A 20,244-nucleotide genomic window follows, 5' to 3' on the forward strand; every position below is an offset into this window, starting at 1 on the left:
TTGCTTGTTCTTTGCTCTTTTGAGACAGACTCTTGCTCTATAGCCTCAACTATCCTGGAAATTGCATGTGTTTGCCTCATCCGCCTGAGTATGGAGTTGACAGTCTTGAACCGTGCTCAGACTACAAACTCTTTTCATATCTGTGTATGCATTCCTGTGTAAGGTACGCACATAATTAGAGTGTACCTGTAAAGAGCAACCTTAGGTCATTTATTACAAGCCATCCTCCCTGGCTTTTGAGACATGATCTCACACTCATCCATGTGACTTGTGCTTTAGGCTAGACTTTCTAGCTAGGGAGCTCTAGGGATGTTCCTGTGTTGTCTCTGCAGCCCTGCAATTAATATGTGCTCCACCACACTCAGCTTTGAATGTGAGGACAGGGGATGTCACAGTACGCATTTTACTGACTGGGCTCTCAATTTTGTAATCTTGTAATGTTAAAATAATTCTTTTTGTGAAAGTTTGTGTGTAATAATTATTCCACGTTGTTTTCACTTGGTAACATAGTGTTCAGGTCTGTACAATCATGTAAATGGTAGATGCTAAGGTTATTTGTGAATTATTTGTTTCACATGCTTTCTATAAGGAACAATTTTTGAAGCTGTAGGTGAAGCTTGAGAAATTTCTGTGACTCTCAGGATATTTACTTAAAATAGAATCTGGGGCTGCTACATAGACATGCAGTCCCAGCATTTGAGAGGCAGAGGAAGGATTAAATAGAAGATATTTGGGAATTGTCATGTTTTAGAATATTGGTTTTAAAAAGGATCCTGCGGTGGTGGTGCTTGGGAGGCAGAGGCAGGTGAATCTCTCTGAGTTCCAGGCCAGCCTGGTCTACAGATGGAGATCCAGGACATCCAGGGCTACACAGAGAAACCCTGTCTTAAAAAAACAGTGAGGGGGGGTTGGGGATTTGGCTCAGTGGTAGAGCGCTTGCCTAGCAAGCACAAGGCCCTGGGTTCGGTCCCCAGCTCCAAAAAAAAAAAATAGGAAAAAAAAAAAAAAAAAAAAAACAAAACCAGTGAGGGAAGGCAGGGAGGGAAGGAACTGAGTTTAGCAAATCCATAGTGTTTTTGAAGAAGTTACATGTGTTGTTTTGATTGTTTAGTTTTTACTTGATCCTAACTATTAAATTTTATTTTTTCTAATAGATTATCTTTCGCAAGGAATAGATCTTTCTGGAATAGAAGTAATAGAGAATGATTTACTCTTTATTGCAAGAGCTCGACTTGAAGTAGAAAATCAAGCTAAGCGTCTGCTGGAGCAAGGTGTGGAGACCCAGGTAATAAATGTGAAGAGTCTGTTGGGATATAAATGCACATTTGACTTTGGATTCAAGGTGATACCTAAGTGAATTTTATCTCGAAGGAACTTCATTGCAGAGTAGAGCATGTTTAAATACAGGGAAGCAACATATCTTTATATATTTAATTCTGAAATACACCCAAGGTTTCTACTGTATAACATAAGTAAAATATATTTATATGTGTTGTTCATGCACACACACACACACACACACACACATACACACACACACCTGTGGAGCATTCCAGTGTTGTCTGAGGTATATTTCAGCAATATTGTAAGGTTAGTAGTAGTGTTTTTATATTTTTATAGATGATGAAACAAATTTGTTAAAGATCATAAACTAGTAACTGAAATGCTTTGAATCCAAGAATTTTTTACTAATTAAATTTGTTCTTAGACAACTTGTACACATATACAGCTCATACTGACTATTCATCGCCAGCTCCTTTTCACCAATCTGTTTCTCACATTCATGTCTTGGTTTTGCTTTGGGACTGAGGTTAACCAGGGTGGTCTGTGTGACCATGGGTTTGGAGCTGTCTATTGAAGGTCGTGTACTCAGCAGTGTGTTCACAAGTAAAGACTGATTTCTTCTACCCTAGATTCCACCAGTAACCAATAGTTCAGTGATAGGGTAGGGCCTTAGGATGGTTGTCAATAGGGCTGTTCTTGTGAGGCCCAGTGTGGGTGATGTTTATTGATGACTACAGTGGTTGGATCTATCCTACAGGAGGTCAGTTTCTGCTAATTTAAATCTTTTTAATTCTAGAATTTCAACAGGAGTTCTTTATATTATCTCCCTTTACCCCCTTCTAACTCAATTGTCTACTCCCTCTCAAATTCATGACCCCTAATTAATTATTATTGCTATATGCAGTGTGTGTGTGTGTGTGTGTGCGTGCGCACGTGCGTGTGTGTACATGTACGTGCTTGCATGCGTGTGCGTCCAAACCTATTGAATCCATTGAGCATTGCTCTTGTGGACATTAATTTAGCACTTGCCATTTGGAGCTGAATAACCTGTTTGGAATCTCATTTCCTGGAGAAAATCGATTCTCCCTTCTCAGCAAGCATTGGTTGTCTGTAGCTCTTTATGTAGGAGTAGGGACATATTCAATTTCCCATTTCCACACTGGCATGACAAGTGGCGTTGTCACAGTGCAGGTCTTGTGTAGGCAGCATTACTGCTGTGTGTTCATGGATGCAGGTTCTCTGCTGTGTCTCTAAGATACGGTCTAGTAGCGGGTGTTCTGGTTGTCCAGCCTTGGAATCATTGTCTCCTGTTCTGCAACTTTCCCTGATCTTAGCTGTAGGGGTTGTGTTGTGTTTTATTATTTGGGGCTGTGCTCTTTTGTACATGTGAATCTTCAGGCTTTCCCTTTCCAATAGGAAAGATACTAAAGTTTCTCCCAAGTAAGAGGAAAACTAATCTGAGATTGGAATTCTTTCTTTCTTTCTTTCTTTCTTTCTTTCTTTCTTTCTTTCTTTCTTCCTTCCTTCCTTCCTTCCTTCCTTCCTTCCTTTCTTCCTTTCTTCCTTTCTTCCTTTCTTTCTTTCTTTCTTTCTTTCTTTCTTTCTTTGTGTGTGTGTGTGTGTGTGTGTGTGTGTGTGTGTGTGTGTGTGTGTGATTGGAATTCTTAATAATTGCTAAGCCTATAATCAAGTACTTAGAAGAGTGAGACAGGAGGATCTTGATTTAGAGTTGAGCCTCAGCTACATGTTTTTGAGATAGCCAAAATATACAGTAAGATGATGTCTCAGAAGACTAAAACTAGAGCCAGAAGCAAGTCTCCGAGATTAACAATGGAGTTTGATAGTCCTATCCAAAACCTGGTAAAAACACTCGAAAACTATTGGCCAGTTTCCCTGATGAACTAAGGCATAAAATTTCTTAACAAAATATTTACAAATCAAATTCAGGACCACATTAAGAATGCTATAAACCATGACTAAACTGCTTTCATACCAAGGATATGAGGCTATTTCAACACAGGAAAAAAATCAATAAATATATCATATAGACTTAAACAAAAAAATTACACAATCATTTCAACAGACACAGAGAGACTTTCATAAATTTCAACATCCTTCATAAAAGCCATGAAGAAACTAGGAACCAGAAGAACATACCTAAACACCAGAAGAACATTCCTAAACATAAAAGGAATATACATTATAAATCTGTATTAAATATGCTAAATGGGGAAAAACTATAATCAGGACCAAGAGTGCCACACTTACCACTGTTATTCAGTACAATGCACAAGGTCTTGGCTAAAGCAATACGAGAAAGAACTAAAAGGGTACAAATAGGAAGGAAAGAAGTGAAAACATTCCTATTTTCAGATGACATGGTCCCATACTTAAAAGACTCTTAAGATGCCGTGAAAAGACTCTTAGACTTGATATATACTTTCAGCAAAGGAGTAGGATACCAAATTAACATAGAAACATCAGTAGCATTTCTATAGGCCAATAACAAACTTGCTAAGAAAGAATTCAGAAAATGTTCCCATTCAATTCTCGAAAATGTCAAAAAATAAGACATCTATGAATGAATCTAACCAAGGAAATGAATGACCTCTACAATGAAAATCTTAAAACACTAAAATGAATGAATGAATGGATAAATAAATAAATGAGGAAGATACCAGAGGATAGAAGACTTCCCAAGCTCTCAGATTGGCAGAATTCATACTATAAAAATGGCTAGATAACTGAAAGTAATCTAATACAATCCCCAACAAATTTCCAATTCCATTCTTTACCAAACTAGAAAAAAACAACGTTGCAGATCCTAGTATTTGCTCTCAAAACTGTGAAGTCACTAATGGAAGGTGTGTCCAGAGATAAATATAAGCAAGCACCATCTGAAAAAGACCTTCAAGCTAACAGAAAAACAAATGGGCTTACCTAAGACTGAATAATGAAGCTCTAAACCTTATCCCATCAACAAACAGAATAAAGAGTACTTCAGAAATGCAAATAGCAACAGGTATTAGAAAATGTGTCCAGCATCCTCTGCTGTCAGGGGCCTGCCATTAAGCTGTATTGGAAGTGTCCTTGTCAGAACAGCTATCATAAGGCAACAGAGGACAATAAATACTGGCAAGTTTGTAGAGGAAGTGCATATGCACTGATGGTAGGAATATGAATTTATTTAGCTACTATAGAAATCATTGTGGCAGTTCCTCAAAAAATTAATTAAATTAAACTGCCACATACCCCAGCCATAAGCACTCCATGACTGGTTTTTAGTATTCTGAGTCTCATCATAGTTGCATGTATACTTGGAACAATGCAGATGACCATGAGTGATCTTGCCTGGCATCTAGTCTATTTTAGACTCCCTTGTAGTAAGAGTTCCCGACACAACTGTGGTCCTGTTGATTAGGCACCTTTGAAGCATTCAGAAGGCAGAGGATGAATTCCATAGCTGCTGTTTCTATGTTGGGTCATGGAGGTGTGTGGATTCTCCTGCCTTAGCGCTAACTGGCTCTAATATCCAGTTCTGCCTTGCTAACTGTTGGATGGCAGAACAGAGAACATTCATTTTGTTGGTCTGGATCATTTCAAAGGTCAAGGGTGTGTGAAACTGTTAATTACACTGAAAAAGAGCCCAAACAGCAGGAAATTTCCTGACACTAAATACTATACACAGTCAACTCTGTATAGTACAGCAGCTGGAGACGCCTAGCGTCCTGGGTGACTAGTGCCTTCTATAATATACCTGTGCAGCAAACAAAACAACATCAAAAGTAACACCTTTGGGGTTGGGGATTTAGCTCAGTGGTAGAGCGCTTGCCTAGCAAGCGCAAGGCCCTGGGTTCGGTCCCCAGCTCCGAAAAATAGAAAAAGAAAAGTAACACCTTTTACCCTGAGTCCTCCCTCTAAAGTCCTCTAATAAACATCTGACCACTACATTTTGCTAAGAAGATTTTGTTCTTTATAAGTAAACACTGACCAATATGAGCAATATATATATACACACACACACATATATATATACATACATACATACATGTATGCATGCATACATACATATAGATCTAGAATTTTAAATGTGGGTCTGGGATTCAGACAGAGATTTGAAAGCATTCAGTAGAAGGGAATGTCTGAGCTCACCAGCAAAAAGCACTTAGAATAAAAAGGCCAAAAAGATAGAAGACTTCAAACATTAAGGAGGTGAGGAGACATTCTCAAGAAAGAATAACTCAAAAAGCAATGTCAAGAAGGAAATAAAAATCAAGAAACACATGAAAGATTAGGATGTTCCAAGAAGCCGAAATAATCAAAGTCAAAAACCTTGAGAGAAGCACAAAGGCAAAGTGTTGGGGGGTTTGGAGGTCATTCCTTCCATAACTGAAAGAACTGCTGTAAATAATGTCTGCTGTTCATAAGCAGCCCAGTCTCTCCCCCTCCCCTCCTTTCAGCACTAGAAAGGGACTGAGGCAATAGTCATTCCTTTTGTTGTGTGACATTACCAGAGAAAACAGCTCACACATGTGTGTAAGCCAACCGAAGGTCTTTATTAGTCGTCCTGTGACTGACTACACTAGGTACTAGGAATCTCAGGATGAGCAGACAGAGAGACAAAAATACCAAACATGTTCTGGGTTGACATACTTTAGTTAGCAAGAAGAGGTAGCTAGAAGCAGAACTAGGGAAGCCAAAAAGCAAGGCTAGTAAATTTAGAGTTCATTCCCAGAACTACGGGCTTTGGCGGGTTAGGTCTTTGTGTTGGTCTTTGATAGGTAGAGTTACCTCCGTGCTGTGTTCATAGCCTGAATGGTTCTTCCATGTGCACTCAGGTGTGCTGAGCTCAGGGCCTCGTAAGGTCTGGAGCCATATTATACTCTTTCAAACCTACTCTGTTTTTTAGTAGATGTACAAAAACAATTTGATCTTTCTTTATGTTTTTCTTTAGTGAATTGTACAGTATCTATGTTTAGGTTTATATAGCTTGATGACATTATTAAATCCTTACTGTACCATTTCTGTTTTCAAAATTATAAATCTTGGAGATATGTATAGACTGTTATTTCTAAGTATAAAAAAACCCATAAACATACATAAGTAAACTTCCAAAGTTAGCATTTTTTTTTAATTTTTAAATTTTTTTTTATTAACTTGAGTATTTCTTATATACATTTCGAGTGTTATTCCCTTTCCCGGTTTCCCGGCAAACATCCCCCTCCCCCTCCCCTTCCTTATGGGTGTTCCCCTCCCAACCCTCCCCCCATTGCCGCCCTCCCCCCAACAGTCTAGTTCACTGGGGGTTCAGTCTTAGCAGGACCCAGGGCTTCCCCTTCCACTGGTGCTCTTACTAGGATATTCATTGCTACCTATGGGGTCAGAGTCCAGGGTCAGTCCATGTATAGTCTTTAGGTAGTGGCTTAGTCCCTGGAAGCTCTGGTTGCTTGGCATTGTTGTACTTTTGGGGTCTCGAGCCCCTTCAAGCTCTTCCAGTTCTTTCTCTGATTCCTTCAACGGGGGACCTATTCTCAGTTCAGTGGTTTGCTGCTGGCATTCGCCTCTGTATTTGATGTATTCTGGCTGTGTCTCTCAGGAGCGATCTACATCCGGCTCCTGTCGGTCTGCACTTCTTTGCTTCATCCATCTTGTCTAATTGGGTGGCTGTATATGTATGGGCCACATGTGGGGCAGGCTCTGAATGGGTGTTCCTTCAGTCTCTGTTTTAATCTTTGCCTCTCCCTTCCCTGCCAAGGGTATTCTTTTTTCCTCATTTAAAGAAGGAGTGAAGCATTCACATTTTGATCATCCGTCTTGAGTTTTGTTTGTTCTAGGGATCTAGGGTAATTCAAGCATTTGGGCTAATAGCCACTTATCAATGAGTGCATACCATGTATGTCTTTCTGTGATTGGGTTACCTCACTCAGGATGATATTTTCCAGTTCCAACCATTTGCCTACAAATTTCATAAACTCGTTGTTTTTGATAGCTGAGTAATATTCCATTGTGTAGATGTACCACATTTTCTGTATCCATTCCTCTGTTGAAGGGCATCTGGGTTCTTTCCATTTTCTGCCTATTATAAATAAGGCTGCAATGAACATAGTGGAGCACGTGTCTCTTTTATATGTTGAGGCATCTTTTGGGTATATGCCCAAGAGAGGTATAGCTGGATCCTCAGGCAGTTCAATGTCCAATTTTCTGAGGAACCTCCAGACTGATTTCCAGAATGGTTGTACCAGTCTGCAATCCCACCAACAATGGAGGAGTGTTCCTCTTTCTCCACATCCTCGCCAGCATCTGCTGTCACCTGAGTTTTTGATCTTAGCCATTCTCACTGGTGTGAGGTGAAATCTCAGGGTTGTTTTGATTTGCATTTCCCTTATGACTAAAGATGTTGAACATTTCTTTAGGTGTTTCTCAGCCATTCAGCATTCCTCAGCTGTGAATTCTTTGTTTAGCTCTGAACCCCATTTTTTAATAGGGTTATTTGTTTCCCTGCGGTCTAACTTCTTAAGTTCTCAAATAAATCAGTTGCCTTCCTCTATACAAAAGAGAAACAAGCCGAGAAAGAAATTAGGGAAACGACACCCTTCATAATAGACCCAAATAATATAAAGTACCTCGGTGTGACTTTAACCAAGCAAGTAAAAGATCTGTACAATAAAAACTTCAAGACACTGAGGAAAGAAATTGAAGAAGACCTCAGAAGATGGAAAGATCTCCCATGCTCATGGATTGGCAGGATTAATATAGTAAAAATGGCCATTTTACCAAAAGCAATCTACAGATTCAATGCAATCCCCATCAAAATACCAATCCAATTCTTCAAAGAGTTAGACAGAACAATTTGCAAATTCATCTGGAATAACAAAAAACCCAGGATAGCTAAAGCTATCCTCAACAATAAAAGGACTTCAGGGGGAATCACTATCCCTGAACTCAAGCAGTATTACAGAGCAATAGTGATAAAAACTGCATGGTATTGGTACAGAGACAGACAGATAGACCAATGGAATAGAATTGAAGACCCAGAAATGAACCCACACACCTATGGTCACTTGATTTTTGACAAAGGAGCCAAAACCATCCAATGGAAAAAAGACAGCATTTTCAGCAAATGGTGCTGGTTCAACTGGAGGTCAACATGTAGAAGAATGCAGATCGATCCATGCTTATCACCCTGTACAAAGCTTAAGTCCAAGTGGATCAAGGACCTCCACATCAAACCAGACACACTCAAACTAATAGAAGAGAAACTAGGGAAGCATCTGGAACACATGGGCACTGGAAAAAAATTTCCTGAACAAAACACCAATGGCTTACGCTCTAAGATCAAGAATCGACAAATGGGATCTCATAAAGCTGCAAAGCTTCTGTAAGGCAAAGGACACTGTGGTTAGGACAAAACGGCAACCAACAGATTGGGAAAAGATCTTTACCAATCCTACAACAGATAGAGGCCTTATATCCAAAATATACAAAGAACTCAAAGTTAGCATTTTTATTTCACATGAATAATCCTTACAGCAACGACTTATCAGTTCTATATGCAAATGATTTATAGTGGTTTTACTGATACTTGACAAAAAGGTTGGAAGGACTGGCACACTTTCTGCGTAGTGGCGTGTGATAGATCCCTATATTAGTGCAAAACTGCATAGAGTCTCTGTCTCAGACATGGGGCCATGTGCCAGCCATCCTCAGTCCTTTCTGTGTTCTCTGCTGTTTACCGTCAGAGAGAAATAGTATTTCGGCAGGCTCCGTTACTTCAAGCTTTAAAACTCGCTTTCAAAAATAGGTAATGGAGATTTTGATCTGGATGAGTTCCTGCATCACCATAGATACCCGGCCCCCACAGGAAAATGATGACATTTTAATTAGCAAGATGGCTTTAACTTGTGAATTACAAGCCTTGCCAGTAAACAGGCACAGAGCTGGTGGAGGCTCAGGGTGAAGGAAGATGATGTTTTTGTCTTCAGAGGTCATCAGGAGGAGGTCTTCATCCGTACTCAGTTCTTTCAGGAATTAGTACCTGGCCCTAGAGACCACAACTGAACAGCCTCACACTTGCCTTTTATCCCTAATGTGGCAGGAACCTCCTTGCTTAAGTCTGGGGGCCTGGTGGTTATCAGTTTTCAAACAAAAGTGCTATAAGAAGAACCCTCCACAGGGTTCTGAAAACAGCAGTGTAGGACTGCAGGCCATCACAGAATGCCTGCAGAGCTCACTGTGAGCAGTCAGGCTTGCTGCTTGCTTTGTGGCTGAAGATTCTGATATTTGTGTTGAAAGGATTCTCAAAGTTAACCAGTTTTTTGAGCTCTTACAATAAATTGCTGGAAATGTTAAACGTAATAACATATATACTAAAATAACAGTATACTTAAACAAGCAACTTTAAAAAATGTTCTCCTCTCTTACATGGGACCTAAGAAATATGTACTGTGATATGTCCCTTTAAAAATTATTTGCAGCCATATTTCTCCTTCTATTCCTAGTTTTAGGACCACCATTCCATTCCAATCTGAGAGCTGACTTCAGTTTACACTAATGAGTGAGCCTATGCATGTAGAATCTGGTTTTCTGTTTTCAGCTTGTTTAAACATTGTTGCCAGTGGCATTCTGTTCACGTCATGGCTGAGTAGTACTTGTGTTATATTTGCCACGTTTTATTCACTTGTCTACTGGTTGACACCTTAATTGTTTTCAATATTGCTGTTATTGTGAAGAGTAATAAATGAAATTTGCACATATTTTAGTGATTTTTTTTCTCCTCATTGCATGCATACATGGGAGTGCAATCACCAGATCATACAGGATTTTCTTTTCTTTATATTGATCTTTTTAAAATAGTTGTGTCTGCTGGGTATCCTGCCTTGATACTCTCTCTCCCTTATTTCTGAGAATATGCTGTCATTGAACATGGCCCCGTGTGCACCGTTGGCCTTCAATAGCATTCTACTTTATAGGCTTGGGTTGTGTTTGTGTATGGCCATGCCTAGCTTCTCTCTTGTATGCCTGGATATGCACTAGGTCTTCAGTGTAATATAGCAAGTACCGGGACAACACTACATGTCCCTCTAGCTTCCAGTTTTGATTTCTTTTGAGAAACAGTCCTTCTGTGAAGTCCTGGCTAGCCTTGAAGTCACTTTGTAGCTCAGATAGATTCCAGTCTCTTGAGTCCTGAGATTATATGGGTGTACAGCTGAGCTTAACTTTGATTTTAGTTTTCAGATGTATACGTGTATATTAATGTGTTAATACATGTGTATAGATGCATGTGTGTACATATGGAGACGAAAAGTCAACAGTCAATGTCAGGTGTCTTCCTTGACCATTCTGCAATTTTTTTAAAGACATAATCTCTTACTGAGCATGGAGCTTGTAGACTCAGCGAGCTCCCAGGATCTTCAGTCTCTGACTCCAGTGCTGGGTTATAGATATACATCCTCACCTGTCTCTTTTGTGTGAACTGAGAACTGAACTCAGGTCCTCATGCTTGTGCAGCGGGGACTTTGACCACTGAACCGTCTTGCCAGACCATTTTCTAGTTTTGTCCTGTGATCCTAGTGATTGCACTCAGTTACCCTCCCACCAGCATTGCATAAGTTCCTGTCCTTCACGCCTTCACCGACATTTATTTTTACTTTTCATGATCACCATTGTAACGGTGAGATGATGTTGCATTATGGCTTTGAAGTGCCTGTTCATGATGAGTATATGATGACATGATGAGGCTGAACACTTTCTCATGTTTGGCCATGTGTATATCTTTCTTTAAGAACCATCTACTTAGGGTTTAGCATGTTTGTAAGTAGATTATTTGGTAGTTTTGGTCTTTGGCTTTTTGAATTGCTTATGTAGTCTAAGTGCTGATATGTTGTCAGGTGATCAACTTGTATATAGTCCTCACCCACCCCCCACCCCCCACCCCCCGCCTGCCCTGCTCCTGCTCCTCTCTAACTCTTTCATTCCCTTTGCTGCACAGAGCTTTAGTGTTTGATATAATTTTGTTGTCCTTTTACTTTTGTTGCCTGTACTTCTGAGAGCCCATGCCAAAGGGGAAAAAAATTGTTTTTGCCTGCATTGATGTTTTGAAAATGTCTCCCTGTGTTTTCTTCTAATGATACTTTCAGATTTTATATGAGAAGGATCTAGTCTCATTTTTTTTGTGCACAGGTGCACGCACACACACACACACACACACACACACACACACAGTGACAGGAAAAGAAAGTAAGACTTATGCTCTTCCTTCTGAAAATATTTATTATCTTGCTATGTAAGGCATGTTGTTCCAGCTTTAAATCCTTCAGTGTACATGCTTCAGCACCCACTCACCCCCTCCCCCCCGTGGTTCTGTCCACTCCTTTCTCTTTTATGGTAGTACTTAAATGACCTAATGATACACGCCTGTTCTTCTGTTTTATACTGAATGTGAAATAGCACGGTTATTCTAAACGTTGATTAAACACACTTATCTTTTTCTCAATTTTGGCCAGATTCTTTTTCTGCGTAACCCAAGGTGTGTTCATCATTTTCTTATTTTATCGCCAGATTAAAGTATACATTCCTATCTGATTAGCTACCATTTGCCACAGTCTCTTCTGGCATTAATTACTTTTCAGAGTTTTCCAGTTCACTGATATGTCATTTTCATTCTGCTGTGTGTAGTTTTCAATAACTTGGTAATTTTATTAAATTTAATGTACTCTTCAAACTGTGTATACTTGTTTTATGTTCTTTTGTTTTTTTTTCTGTTTTACTTATTTACATTCCAGCTGCTGTGCCTCCCCCACCCTGTTCCTAGTTCTGGTTCCCCCTCCTATCGTTCCTTATCCCACTCTTCTTCTCCCTTGCCTCCAAGAGGGTGCTCCCCCCCCACCAGTCCTCTCTCTTCTCTGGGGCCTCCAGTCTCTCCAGGATTAAGTGCATCTTCTTCTACTGAGGCCAGACCAGACAGTCCTCTGCTATATATGTGCTGATGCTTTGGACCAGCCTCATTATGTCACTTGGTTGGTGGCTCAGTCTCTGGGAGCTCCCTGGGGTCCAAGTTAGTGGAGACTGTTGATCTTCCTATGAGGTTGCCCTTTTCCCTAATTCAACCATAAGTGTTTGAGTTGGGAGTAGGTATCTGTATCTGTTTCAGTCAGCTCCTGTAGACCCTCTCAGAAGATTACCCTGCCAGGCTCCTGACTGTAATCACATCATAGCATCAACAGTAGCAAGGGTGAGGCACCCCTTCCCCCTGAGGTACCAGGTACCAGATGGGTATGGTATGGAATAGAGTTAATTTAGGGCCATGGGGAGGGGAGTTGAGGAGCTGAGGGAGAGGGAGAGAAGAGGCCACCTGAATAGACAAGGAAGGGAGTCGGGAGGAGAGAAGGGACAGAAGGAAAAAAGGGTAAGAGAGCAAGAGAAGAGAAGGAGGGGGCAAGCAGCCCCTTTTATACTGAAGTCCAGCATTCCTGGCTGTTGCCAGGTAACTGTGGGGCAGAGCCTAGAAAAAAATACTAACAATTATTTGTTTACACTTTTAAAGGACTTACTGTATGCTCAAGTTAGAATAATTTCTAATATATTCTAGTATAAACCTTTTGATTGTGTGTGTGTGTGTGTGTGTGTGTGTGTGCGTGTGTGTGTGTGTTTGTGTGTGTTTTCTAGATTTGGTTTATTGCTGGTATTATGTTAATTGGATTCCCAAAATTTCATGGGAATTTGCACATCTGCATGTAAGATGCTGAGGGTTGCTGCCCCCCAGTTGGCTTTGATTGGTAAATAAATTTGTCAGCAGCCAATGGCTAAGGAGAAGGTGCCATGCTGAGGAAGGAGAAGGTCTAGGACAGAGAGTGTAGGACAGAGAGATTGCCAACATGAGTGTGTGTGGTGGGGAGGTATGGGGGGCTGCAGGTGGGTGGAATACAGGTTTTAGTAAGTATTAATTGAGGAATATTGGAGGGAGAGTGTGTTAGTCCCTGGAAGGTTTGAGAGTGGCCCCAACATTGAGCTGCATAGGCCATATTAAAAATAAGGCTGTTTGTGTGTTTCTTTCAGTTGAGCATCCAGAGCATTGGGGCGGCTAGCAACAAACTTGTGCAGCTGCTGCTGGGGAGGTAGAGCAGATTAAACAACTACCGCTACAAAATATAATATAAGTATCATATGTGTGTGTGTCCCATTGTGTGTCTTCCTTCGTTACTGATTTGATGTGACTTACATAGACCCCAGCATTCATGTACTTTTAAGTGTATAATTTTATTGAGTTTATGTAGTTATGAGTTATATCTTAAAACCATTTTACAACCTAGTTTTGGAATATTGCTCAAACCACAAAAAGTGTGCCTTCTCTTTCCTCAGAAGAGGCAATTCTTAATCTCAGTAGATTTGCCTTTACTAAGCAGTTCTCATAGAGAGGATGAGGGACAGATAACAGTGTTGTCTAGTTACTCTCAGAGTGTGATGTGTTATTTCAGTTCATTCTGTTTTAGGAATAAGCCCATCCTTTGCATAGCCTCAGCCTGTAGATTATTAGTCGTGTGTGGTGATAGGGTGATGGACGTGAGTTTATAGTTCGTTGCCTATTAATAGTAGCATTACTTTGACAAAACTTTTCAGTTTTGATAAAGTCCAGATTCTCCATATTTTCTTTTGTATGTGAACAAATAAAAATTTCTATTTTTCCAAATTAATCTTCTTTGTGATTTCCTATAGAAGTTATATAATTTTATTTTGTAGTCTTCATTTTATGTGTAGCACAAAACTCACTAGTTTATCCCATAAGAGTATGTAGGTGTTTGGTTATTTTATTGAAAAAGGTTGTGTTTCTTTCTCTGAATCAATTTTTTCATTTTTCAATATTTTTGTCATCTTGAGAATATGTAATTTCTTATAAGAATCTATGATAATTCTTTAAACATCTCCTACTGATTTTCCATAAGCTTCCCTCCTCCCTGCCTCAGTGCTGTCCTGGATGGAGCAGATGGAGCTGTGTGTAACATGAGCTCGCTTAGTAAGAGCTGACAAGGCTTTGTGTGCCTTTGGGGCTAACAGTGTCATCTGTCCAGCAGCTCTCCTCCTGTTTCATTATCTATACTGTCCTTTTGATAGTGCGCCATTATAATTACTGGGCTACTGTCACCTCTAGACTACAAGATTGTTGAGGGTGTCAGAGTGGGACATTGCTAAGCTACCAGTCAAGATGATAGTGTGACAAAAATATTTTCCCAAAATTGCCTCAGCAGACCATTGGCTGTGGTCCCTCCGTGTGTCAGGAATGGAAGAGCTAGCATCTGGCAGGCACAGAGGATTGGAACAGTGCATGCTCGTAAAGGGTTCATCAGGAATATGGAAGGAGGGAAGGGGGAGGGATGTGTGAGTTTGGGACCATAGCTAGGGTTGTTTGTGGTAAATATCTTCAGAAAAGCAGATTGGTTCTCGAATTGTGAATTTTGATTGTTAGAGGAAGGGGGGCAACGTTGAAATTGAGAGCACTCAGCTCTGTTATATGTACTCTATTGCCATCTAACTTTCCAGTCTAGCTTGAACACGTCTAGATCATTCATGCATAGCTCAGTGTAAATGCTGTGGAAATAATTGTACTCCACATTGTTTACAGAGTAACATCTTTTTAAAGTATTATCAGTATGTAGTTAGCTGAATACGAATATGTGAAACTCTTGTTTCTACATATCTAACTGTATGACCTTACTTTTAAAGTAAGCTCTGTTTTTATATTTAACTTAAAATCTTATAAAACATAGCTGCATTTGCTGCCTTAATTTGTCCCAATGATTCCCTGCCTTAATTATTTTTCCTATGAAAGTTATTTTATTATTGGGGATATTAGTATCTTTGAAATCTTAGCTACTATTATTCGGTTAACATGGCATTTTTCTAAGTATAAACCTCTGGGTTTTGGGGGGAACCCAGAAAAATCCATTCTTATGCATTCTACGTGCATAAGAATAAAGCTGGACTTTGATTTTGCCCTCTAAACAAAATTACATCAAATATTTAAATATAAGACCTGAAATTATAAAACTCTTAGATAAAACCTTGGAGAAAAGTTTTACAGCAATGCATTGACAATGATTTGTTGGACATGTCACTCAAGGCAGACAGCAAAAGCAAAGATGGATACATGGGCCTAAAAACCAGTAACACTGTAAGGCAAAGGACACTGTGGTTAGGACAAAACAGCAACCAACAGATTGGGAAAAGATCTTTACCAATCCTACAACAGATAGAGGCCTTATATCCAAAATATACAAAGAACTCAAGAAGTTAGACCGCAGGGAGACAAATAACCCTATTAAAAAATGGGGTTCAGAGCTAAACAAAGAATTCACAGCTGAGGAATGCCAAATGGCTGAGAAACACCTAAAGAAATGTTCAATATCTTTAGTCATAAAGGAAATGCAAATCAAAACAACCCTGAGATTTCACCTCACACCAGTGAGAATGGCTAAGATCAAAAACTCAAGTGACAGCAAATGCTGGCCAGGATGTGGAGAAAGAGGAACACTCCTCCATTGTTGGTGGGGTTGCAGACTGGTACAACCATGCTGGAAATCAGTCTGGAGGTTCCTCAGAAAATTGGACATTGAATTGCCTGAGGATCCAGCTATACCTCTCTTGGGCATATACCCAAAAGATGCCCCAACATATAAAAGAGACACGTGCTCCACTATGTTCATCGCAGCCTTATTTATAATAGCCAGAAACTGGAAACAACCCAGATGCCCTTCAACAGAGGAATGGATACAGAAAATGTGGTACATCTATACAATGGAATATTACTCAGCTATCAAAAACAACGAGTTTATGAAATTCGTAGGCAAATGGTTGGAACTGGAAAATATCATCCTGAGTGAGGTAACCCAGTCACAGAAAAACACACATGGTATGCACTCATTGATAAGTGGCTATTAGCCCAAATGCTTGAATTACCCTAGATGCCTAGAACAAATGAAACTCAAGACGGATGATCAAAATGTGAATGCTTCACTCTTTCATTAAAAGGGGAACAAGAATACCCTTGGCAGGGAATAGAGAGGCAAAGATTAAAACAGAGACTGAAGGAACACACCCATTCAGAGCCTGCCCCACATGTGGCCCATACATATTCAGCCACCCAATTAGACAAGATGGATGAAGCAAAGAAGTGCAGGCCGACAGGAGCCGGATGTAGAGATCTCTCCTGAGAGACACAGCCAGAATGCTAGCAGCAAACCACTGAACTGAGAACAGGACCTCCCCCCCCCCCCCCCCCGTTGAAGGAATCAGAGAAAGAACTGGAAGAGCTTGAAGGGGCTCGAGACCCCATATGAACAACAATGCCAAGCAACCAGAGCTTCCAGGGACTAAGCCACTACCTAAAGACTATACATGGACTGACCCTGGACTCTGACCTCATAGGTAGCATTGAATATCCTATTAAGAGCACCAGTGGAAGGGGAAGCCCTTGGTCCTGCTAAGACTGAACCCCCAGTGAACGTGATTGTTGGGGGGAGGGTGGCAATGGGGGGAGGATGGGGAGGGGAACACCCATAAAGAAGGGGAGGGGGAGAGATTAGGGGGATGTTTGCCCGGAAACCGGGAAAGGGAATAACACTCGAAATGTAAATAAGAAATACTCAAGTTAATTAAAAAAAAAAAAAACAGTAACACAGGTAGCAGTAGAGTGAGCCAATGGACCTACAGGAAAGGAGCTAATATCTGCAAACTATACCCCTGCTAAAGGTATATATCTAAGGAAGTCCTACAGTTCAACAGCAACTACACCAACAAGCCAATTAAATGAACAAAGGTCTTAGAATTAAACAAAGAAGAAATACAAATGAGCAGTATGCATATGGAAAGATGCAAAACACATCACTAGCAGTTACAATAATGAAGATACTAGTCATGACTATGACCTTTACTTCCTAGGTTTTTCTGTGTCAGAACATAAGAAGTAACATGTGTTGGTGAGGATGTGGCGTGATCGTACTGTTACTGGGAATTCTGTGCCCATTAAAGGACCTCCTTGTTCCCCTGGCCCCCTAAGTCCTGGCATCCTCTTTTCTTCTTTCCGTGTCTATGAATTTGATTGTTCTGGGTTCCTCATATAGGTGGAATCATATATTATTTGTTTCCTTATAACTGGGTTACTTCTTAAAGCTTAGTATCCTCGAGGTTTATCAGTGTTGTAACATATTGGAATCTTTGGTATTTCTATGTCTAAACACTATCATTTTATTGATAAGTTTATCCACCAGTGGACAGGAAATACAAACACATATTTATTTTTCCTGCTACTCCTTCTCTATATTGTGACATCCTTTGGTTGTTTTTCAGAAGTATTATAAATTGGGTGGCTTAAAAAATAAGAACATGTTCTTTGACCATTCTAAAGACTGTAAATGAAATCACCATGTCATTAGGACCATGGTCTCTCTGAAGGCCGGCCCAAGAGAAGAATCGTTTCTTAGTTTCTTACCAGCAACCATTAGTATTCCGTGGCTTAAGCCTTTTAACTTTATTTTTTGTGTGTGGTGGGGTAGTCATGATGGTGGTGGCATGCATACCTTGTAGAGTCCAGAAGCAGGTGATGGAGTCACTGGAACTGGACTTACAGGTGCTGGGAACCAAACTCCAGACTTTTGATGAGTGTCAAGCATTCTTAAACACTGAGTCATGTCTATAGCCTTACAATATTAACCCAGTCTCTGGCTTTGTTCTCACATGGTTTTTAAATTTTTTTTAGTTCATTTTTTTTAAATTTGCACGTGGTTGGGAGGTGTGGTAGTGAGTGCATTCTCTCTCTCTCTCTCTCTCTCTCTCTCTCTCTCTCTCTCTCTCTCTCTGTGTGTGTGTGTGTGTGTGTGTGTGTATGTAGGTTAGAGGACAGCTCAGATGTTGGTCTTTGCTTTTTCATCTTTTGGTGGGGAGGGGCAGGATCTTTCTTGTTCATGGCTATGTTATGCTATGTTAGCTGACCCATAAACTAAACGAGATTCTTCTGTTTCTATCTTCCGTCTGCCAGGGGCATGCACTAGGTTACAAGTGGTTCGTGCTATTACATTCTGGCTTTTCTGTGGATTTAGGCCATCCAAACCCAGGTAGATCATCATGTCTGTTCTTTGTACTCACTTAGCTATCTCTTCAGCCCTCACATGGTTGTGTGTGTGTGTGTGTGTGTGTGTGTGTGTGTGTGTACACGTACGAGCATGTGTGCATCCATGTGGTGTGTGTTCTTTCATGATGAAATTGGTTCTTTGCTTTAGGAAGCATCATGATAAATGTGTCCCTGCTTGTAAAGATTCTGTTTGTAGACAAGTAATAGTTTGAAGTTTGTTACTTCAGCCTTCCCTCCAGAGCCTACTGTTTGTAACGACCAGCCATAGCAAACTCAGACTCAAATCCTGATTCTCCTACTGTGCCTTTAAACCACTCAGCGGACTTGAGATTTTTTCCCCAAGTATACTAAGAAAGCAATCAGTCACATAGCAGACATCAACTAGGAGTCAGTCCTCTAATCTGTTAGTATCTACAGGAGAGCTTCAAATCCCCCACTTCCAAGGACTGTTTCCTTTCCACCCACTTCAGTTCCCACCCTAGGATATCTCTCTCATACTTCTGATAGACCTGCTTGTATCCAGTTTCCCATACAATCTGTCTGGGAGCTGATTAATTTGCATGAGTAGCTCTCAGAGCTCAAGAAAACACGTTGCTTGGTTTATTAGAAAGGATTTTCTACAAAGATACAGATAAAGATATACATAGGGCATTTAGAGGAAGGGTCCAGAGCTCCATGCCCTGGAAGAACACACCACTCTCCAGTGACCTCCAAGGGTCAGCTGCACAGAGGTGCCAGTCCTTTCAGTGTTTAATGGGGTGTCAGTACATAGGCTTGGTTGGTTATGTCTTGTATCTTTTCATCATTGGTGTTCAACTTTGCCTGGGGCTTGAGGGATGGTATCAATAGCTTCAATGCTTTAATCTCTTGTTCTCTCTCTCTCTCTCTCTCTCTCTCTCTCTCTCTCTCCCCCCTCTCTCGTTCTCTCTAGCTCTCTCTCGCTTTCTCCACCCCCGCCCCGTGTGTGTGTGTGTGTGTGTGTGTGTGTGTGTGTGTGTGTGTGCGCGCGCGCGCGTCTGTGTGTGAATTAGGTTTTAGGCATTTGAATAAAAGATCTCTGTCTTCTTATTTATCTATCCACCCACTCACCTCTTCGCCCATCTGTCTGTCTGTTTAATCTATCCATTCACAGTGCTTCACCATTAATCTACCTGTCTGTCTGTCTATTCAGTGTCACACCATTAAATTGGGATGGAGAAACAATTTTATACTTTATTCTAGACAATATTTTAAAAGAGAACTTTAAATTTTTTTAAAGTTTTCAAGAACTGGGTGTGATGACTCATGACTTTAACCCCAGCAGTAGGGAGGCAGAGGCAGGCAAATCTTTGTGAGTTTGAGGTCACCTGGCTTTCATAATAAATTCCAGGATAGTTGGAGCTACATATTCAGAGAGCCTGTCTCAAAATAAGTAAATAAAGTTTTCAGATGAGCTACTTTTGTACCCCTGAGCTCTGGTCATCCTCCTGCTTCAGCCTCCAAAGAGTTGGTTCTATTGGTGTGTCCTGTAGTGTACTGGCTGGGAGCCATTCAGTTATTTCTAAAGAACTGATGAATAACTTTAGTGATTATACATTCAAACATAAATATTGCTTACATTAATTCAGGGAAAAGTCATATCAGATTTGTGTTTATTTAATAACTTAATCATGTGTGTGTTACTTGTTTTGATCTTATATCTTTGCCCTTAGCTAAACTATAAAGCATCACTGAGTTATATATTAGGCATTTAAGTAAACAAGGTGTGTGTGTGTGTGTGTGTGTGTGTGTGTGTGTGTGTGTGTGTGTGTATGTATGAGAGAGAGAGAGACCGTATTATTTTTAAAATTATAATCAGCGGA

The 20,244-nt window shown here is 40.3% G+C and overlaps 1 protein-coding gene across 2 annotated transcripts in view; it reads left to right on the top strand.

The window, feature by feature from the left end:
- Cog5 (component of oligomeric golgi complex 5) overlaps positions 1-20,244 on the top strand; it is a 297,903-nt gene that overhangs the window by 123,103 nt on the left and 154,556 nt on the right. For both annotated transcript variants that reach the window (XM_039078121.2, NM_001398787.1), the window contains exon 7: positions 1,155-1,285. In XM_039078121.2, the coding sequence (XP_038934049.1) occupies positions 1,155-1,285 (131 nt within the window). The remainder of the gene's footprint in view (positions 1-1,154; positions 1,286-20,244) is intronic.

Source organism: Rattus norvegicus, chromosome 6 (assembly GCF_036323735.1).
Source record: "Rattus norvegicus strain BN/NHsdMcwi chromosome 6, GRCr8, whole genome shotgun sequence".
Classification (NCBI taxonomy): Eukaryota; Metazoa; Chordata; class Mammalia; order Rodentia; family Muridae; genus Rattus; species Rattus norvegicus.